Source organism: Bos indicus, chromosome 10 (genome assembly GCF_029378745.1).
Source record: "Bos indicus isolate NIAB-ARS_2022 breed Sahiwal x Tharparkar chromosome 10, NIAB-ARS_B.indTharparkar_mat_pri_1.0, whole genome shotgun sequence".
Classification (NCBI taxonomy): Eukaryota; Metazoa; Chordata; class Mammalia; order Artiodactyla; family Bovidae; genus Bos; species Bos indicus.
Window position 1 is genome coordinate 19210863 of NC_091769.1, and position 7017 is coordinate 19217879.

General features: G+C 42.0%; 1 protein-coding gene across 2 annotated transcripts; it reads left to right on the forward strand.

Moving 5' to 3' along the window:
* Window positions 1–302: 302 nt before the first annotated feature.
* On the forward strand, window positions 303–4758 carry LOC109564193 (transmembrane protein 202-like). 2 transcript variants are annotated; one of them, XM_070797036.1, is made up of 5 exons: window positions 303–420; window positions 1019–1268; window positions 1884–2030; window positions 2577–2708; window positions 3590–4758. In XM_070797036.1, the coding sequence occupies exons 1-5, from the start codon at window positions 307–309 to the stop codon at window positions 3808–3810; spliced, it is 864 nt and encodes a 287-aa protein (XP_070653137.1). In that variant the 5' UTR covers window positions 303–306; the 3' UTR covers window positions 3811–4758. The 2 variants fall into 2 exon arrangements, with proteins under 2 accessions (XP_070653137.1, XP_070653138.1); XM_070797037.1 differs by lacking the exon at window positions 1884–2030 and having other exon boundaries at window positions 3590–4756.
* Window positions 4759–7017: the final 2259 nt, after the last annotated feature.

Genomic DNA, 7017 nt, shown 5'->3' on the forward strand with positions numbered 1-7017 from the left:
AAAAGAAGAATAATAAATATTTTAAAGAAGAAAAGGGTACAGGATGGGGGTTCAGGATGGAAAGAGGATGACTCCATTTCTTAAAGACCTCTTAGGTGTTGATGTGTCTGTGAGAAATCTGGGGTCAGCGTGCAGATTGCTGTAGGAGTCTGGAGTTCAACAGAGACCTGGGTGGGAGTCTTGGATTGGATCAGATCTGGCAGATGAGACAGACACAGTACCCATGCTTCGTGTTCTGACTCGGGCTGTTTCTGTCCCCTAGGTGGGGGAGGGGCGGGGAAGGGTGTTGGGAGAGGGTTAAGTTCTATGGCAGTTGGCTATAGCAGTGAGCCAGGAGCCAGGATGGAGAGAAGAGAAGGAAATGAAAGGGCCCTCCAGAGCATTTACAACATCGGCAGAATGAGCCACCCAACCTACAGGGTGTGTGAGTGTCTGCATGTGTGCTCAGCTGTGTCTGACTGATTGTGACCCCATGGACTATAGCCCACCAGGCCCTTCTGTCTACAGGATTTTCTAGGCAATAATATTGGGATGGGTTGCCATTACAGAGGGGGGAAAGCCTTTTGTGAGCCAGGTAGGGGTTGAAGTCCTTTCTGAGGCAGCAGCTTGTGTGTGTCATGGGGCAAGTGTCAAGGTAGGAGAGGCAAAACTCCATTTTTTAAAAACTGGGGAGAGGTGAAATGGAATATTTTTTTAAATTAACACAATATTGAATGGGGGATTTTTGCTGAAATAAATGCCTGAGGCAGGCGATTTGTTAGGGAAGTGAATGTTGAAAGGTCTCCAGTCAATAAAGTTCAGGTCAGGAAAGATGTATTAATACATCTCCGGTCAATAAGTTGTTAAAATTGAAAAAGGGTTGTGGGAGGCTGGGGCCAGGGGAGAAAAATACCCTGAAGTGTGGAGGGAGGAGGACTTACCCCCAGCCCAAGTCAGGGCTTGACTTTTCTGTGGTTGGAGATGGAGATGCCTGGGTTGAGATTCCTTTCATGATGTCTTCCTCTCTTCCACACCACAGCCAATTCTGCCCCGTTTGCACCGCTTTTCTTCCATACCGCCCTACCTGCGCCGGTTCCTGCAGAAAAGCCGCAGCTGCATTCGCCATCTTTGTGCTTGCTCATCGGGCTTCAACTTCGTCCTGCTGCTCTGCTTGTCCCCTTTACACTGGGTGCAGTTCGTGGTGCTGAAGGACAGGCAGAAGCTCTTGGCGGGGCTCTGGACCTTATGCCACCATGATCTCTGCTGGGGCAACGCTTTGAAGGCCCCCTGTGAGTACTTTCCAGATTCCAGCCCCCTCCTTTGGTACACCCACCCTGTCAGATCCCCCCACCGCTCACCACTCTCTTTTCTCCCGGCAACCCTGACCCACACCCCCTCACTGATTCACCAGCATGTATGGACAGCGCCTGCAAGGACGGCACCCTTGTGTGAGTTTGTCTCATCCAAGCTTCCTCAACGACTTAAAAGCCAAAGCCCCTTTATTATTGGAAGCTAATGCCTGCTGACCTTTGCACTTACAACTTCCCTCAGAAAAAGAAATATTGGTCATTCTATGCCTTTATATGAGAGTTATCTCATAACATGCCTCTTAAGGTTATGGTTCTAATTTCAGCCTTTCCCTCCTTGTGGAGTAAATTATTTTTTTCCTCGTTAAAGGAATTCCACATGTCAATGAGGAGGTCGAAAGAGGGTCCTTATGGGTGCCTGTGAAGCACCGCCCCCCCCAACTTGGGGGCTCCTTACTCTGACTCCGTTGCATGTAAGACAAGCCCTGATTCCATCGTCCTTTGTTCCTCACCCCTTCCCAAGACCCTGTTCAGCCTTCTGTAAGGCAGGTGTCCTTCATTCCAGTCAAGCCTCTCCTTTTCCCCTTCCCCTGGCAGACTACCTCCAGTTCTCCAGGGCCTTCTTCCTCATCTCTGCCTTCACCATCCTCATTATTATTATATGGCTCAGCATCTCTCTCACCAAAGGGCCAGGAGACAAAACCTACATAGATCTGGGCATATCCATCTTCTGTTTCATTTCAGGTACAACACGATGAGGTTGGAAAAGTTTGTCCCTAGAGTCCTGGCATTTCTTCCCTTCCCAGTGCCATCTCCCCTTCTTTTATCAAGTCATTCCCAGCCTTACATGATACTGCTATCATAAGACCCTTGTCTCTTCCCAAAGGGAAGACAGTTTTCAATAAACTTTTACTCCAGACAGGGCTATTACCTCTGAAAGAGGGGACCCAGAAAAGATGATGCTTAATCCAATGGAAACATTTCTAAGGATTATCTGTGGGACGATAGGAGAGATAAAGGCTGGAGGCCCTTCTGGCACCTGGAAAATTACCATGTAGCAACTTGCTACTTGTTCTGTCTATATTATCTATAGGCTCCACCTTGACAACTTTACTCCAGTCAAAGCAGAAGGCCTTTGCCAAATGGGTCTTCCCATGACCACTACCATGTAATAGGTCTCCATGGCATAATTGAGGCAGTTGAGGGTGAAGGCAAGTGCAGAGAGAGGGAAGAGGGTGGAGGCAGAAGGAGGGCTATCACAGGTAGTAATAGCTTTCATTCTGATCCCAGGTACCTGCCTACTCTTCTGCCTCATCTTTTTCCTGCTGCAAGTGAAATTGTATAGTAAGAATGTCTTGGAACCCCGTTTCCTGATAGTCTACCACATCAATTGGTTGGGCAGTATCCTCTACATGATGATTGGTGAGTTAAAGCTCTTGTTAGGTAGGGAATGCACAGAAAATGCAACTTTACGTGATTGCTCTTCTATCTCCTTTTCCCTTTCTTTGGGTTGTTTGATATATTAGAATCTCATAATTTGGAAGGGTTCTACAAGTGTCATTTTCATGTCAATGAACAGTCCTAAAGCTAGCGCTTCCAATTTATCTAAAGCATTTTTTCCAATAATGATACCTGACCCTGAACAGATGTATTCAGGAAGTACAGAAGGTAAAGATACAACTGAGCTATTCATAGTTCTTCTGCTCTTTCAGAAGATAGTCCTTTAGTTCCCCTATCCCTTTGTCATATCAAATAAACTCTCCACCTTTATGGATCTCCAGAATAAAGCAGAGCAATAACACTGGTGTTTGCCTGTGTGACACTTCTATAATCTTTCTAAGCCACCTACTTATCTTTATTAACTGCGACAGTAGTCTCCAAAACATTGCCTCACACACTGTCTTCATAAGACCCTTTTTAGCAAACATTCCAAAAAGATATATGTTTGTTTATAAAATATGCACACATATTACATTAATAATACAGTCATTACATTGTAAAATACACTCAAAAATAGAATTTAAACATTATTTGTTAAAAATATAAAAATAAATTATTATTTTCTTCCTGTGCCCCAGTAAGTTGGTTTGCATACCGCTGGAAAACATTATATTACAGAAAAACTGGGACTAATGTTTTGAATTCCAAGCCCCTAAAGACAATGAACAGGATGTTCAGAAATGTGTTATTAATCAAATCCTATTATTATTAAGTCAGTGTTACTCTTCAGGGGTGTTTGATGACTTGAGATTTTATCTATTACTCATCCACAATGCTGACCTTGACCTTTTCTTTTTCTCTAGGGTTCCTCTCTGTACTCAATCACTTAAGTTCTCAAGTTCCTCCTCCAGATCAAAACCTTTTCGTGATCCCTATAACAAGGACAAGGGTAGGAAATATGGCCACAGTGAAATTGAGTCTATCTGAAGGAGACTCAGGTGTTTCTTCATGCATGAGTAAGGCACCAGAAAGACAGTTAAGTTCAGTGGTACAATCAAGGGCCCAAGCAGAAGCTGAGACATAGACAGAGCCAGAGATACACACAGGGCCAGAGATAGGAAGTGAGTCAGTAATATGGGATGGGTTAATAGTTCAGACAAGGTTAGCTACTGAGGTAGAACCAGCTGACACAGCAGAGTAGAGAACACAGTAGCAACTGTGAATATGTCAGGCAATAGACCTGACATTAATGAAAAGAAAATGAAGACCAGGGTGATGAAGACAGACTCAGTTGAGAAAAATGATGATAACAAGACAAAAAAAAGTTAATCTTCGATCCAGGGTAGTAGAGGGCAGAGAAAGAATAAAAACAAAACAAGGCCCTGCAGAGAGATTTCCCTTCAGAGCTGAAGATATTTGGTTGATTCTGTTTGAAGAGGAGTAGGAGTATCAGAGGTAATTCTGAGAGGAGATTAGGATGACTGTTGAATCCCACTCCCCACTAGATTATGCCTCACTCACCGAATAGGTTGATATTATGCATGAAAGAGAGTCATTTGTATGGTTTAGGTCAAAGATGCCAACAACCTACAAATCACAAATAAAGAAAGCTTACTAAAAAAAATTTCCATGTAGTGTATTCTGTGACTAGGAAAGGCTGCAAAAGATGGAGAACCCAATCCTCTAAGCCTTTCCAGAGTTCCATGACCACAAAATGGAACATCTCAGCAGAATGGAAAGAGCACTGAGTTCGGAAATCCAAACTCTCATTTTGGGACCTCCCTCCCCTAATGAGCTAGGCTGACTTTTGGCAAATATTTAACTTTCTTTAGCCTTGACCTGCAAGGCTCTGAAATTTCTAGTGCTGTTTTGGCCATAAGTGGTGAATAATAGAGAAATGATTCCTGTTGGCACATATAACCCCAGGTTATTTTAGTAAGTAACTTTCTAGTCAGAGTAATTAAATTTAGTTCTCTACCTCCAAGGCTACTTTTGGCTAGTCACTTCTTATTTTTATTCAGATAGCTCATTTAAAAAAAAATGCAGGTGATTCCCATTTTTTTTTTTTTTTTACTATTTTCAGGAATTGGAAAGGAAACAAAAAGATAAAAGCAAAAAGAAAACAGACTCTGAAAGAGAGTATACCATCTACTTCAGTGAGAGTTTAAATGGTTTTGCATAGGGGTTGTGGCCTTTAAAACCAGAAGCTAGTTTTTTTGGTTTGCAATATGAGTAGTTCACCATGAAAACTCCCTCTTAACTCCTTAAACAGTCAATATCTTACTACTTCTGACTGCCTGTACCTTTTGTGCATGCTCAGTCACGTCTGAGTCTTTGTGATCCTGTGGACTGTAACTCACCAACCTCCTCTGTCCATGGGACTTCCCAGGCAAGAATATTGGAGTGAGTTGCCATATCCTTCTTCAGGGGATCTTCCCAACCCAGGGATCAAACCTGTGTCTCCTGTGTCTCCTGCATTGCAGGAGGATTCTTTACCATTTGAGTCACTGGGGAAGCCTGTACCTCTTATTAGCTAAATTCTATGGCCTTTAATTTTACCATTTAAATATGGCCTCATTGTAAAACAATTATCCTCCAATTTTAAAAAACGACCCCTATTTTAGTACTTTTATCTAAAAAACAATACATCTCTGGAAACCAAAGCAATTGATGAAATAAATTTAACTCTAGCAAAAAAAGGGGCCTTAACAAATAGTATCGCCATTCCACATATTTTACTTTCTAGAACATTGGATAAGGGACCAGGATTGAGAATAAAGGGTGAAAAAGGGTAGGGAGTATTAAAAGTATTCCAGTATTCTTTATGTAAAATGGGAATTAGCAGATGTCCATATGAAAAAACAGACTCTCTGTGAGGACAGTTAAAATTTTAGTCATACCTTAATTTAGATTACTTAAATCAATTAGATAATTACATAACCAAATACTACTAAGCAGATGTTCTCATGGTTGAGAAAAACCATAGAGAACATTTAGAGATACCAAGGAAACATTTCATGCAAAGATGGGCACAAGAAAGGACAGAAATGGTACGAACCTAAAAGAAGCAGAAGAGATTAGGAAGAAGTGGCAAGAATACATAGAAGAACTACACAGAAAAGATCTTAAGGATCCAGATAACTGCAATGGTGTGATCTTACCTAGAGCCAGACATCCTGGATTGCGAAGTCAAGTGGGCCTTAGGAAGCATCACTACCAACAAAGCTAGGGGAAGTGAAGGAATTCCAGCTGACCTATTTCAGATCCTAAAAGATGATGCTGTTTTAGTGCTGCACTCAATACGACAGCAAATTTGGATAACTCAACCCCAAAGAAAGGAATGCCAAAGAAAGTTCAAACTACTGCACAATTGAACTCATCTCACACGCTAGCAAAGTAACACTCAAAATTTTCCAAGCCAGGCTTCAACAGTACGTGAATTTCCAGATGGATGTTCAAGTTGGATTTAGGAAAGGCAGAGGAACCAGAGATCAAATCGCCAACATCCATTGGATCATAGATAAAGCAAGAGAATTCCAGAAAAACATCTACTTCTGCATTATTGACTACGCCAAAGCCTTTGACAGTGTGGATCACACAAACTGGAAAATTCTTAAAGAGATGGGAAAACCAGACCACCTTACCTGCCTCCTGAGAAATTTGTATGCAGGTTAAGAAGCAGCAGTTAAAACTAGACATTGAACAATGGACTGGTTCCAAATTGGAAAGGAGTACATCAAGGCTGTATATTGTCACCCTGCTTATTTTACTTATATGCAGGGTACCTTATGTGAAATGCCAGGCTGGATGAAGCAGAAGCTGGAATCAAGATTGCCGGGAGAAATGTCAGTAACTTCAGATATGCAAATGATACCACCCTTATGCAGAAAGCAAAGAAGAACTAAAAAGTCTCTTGATGAAAGTGAAAGAGGAGAGTGAAAAAGCTGGCTTAAAACTCAACATTCAGAAAACTAAGATCATGGCATCAGGTCCCATCACTTCACGGCAAATAGATAGGGAAACAGTGGAAACAGTGACAGACTTTATTTTCTTGGGCTCCAAAATTACTGCAGGTGGTAACTGCAGCCATGAAATTAAAAGACACTTGCTCCTTGGAAGAAAAGTTATGACCAACCTAGACAGCATATTAAAAAGCAGAGACATTACTTTGCCAACAAAGGTCTGTCTCGTCAAAGCTTTGGTTTTTCCAATAGTCGTATATGGATGTGAGTGTTGGACTATAAAGAAAGCTGAGTGCAGAAGAATTGATGCTTTTGAACTGTGTTGTTGG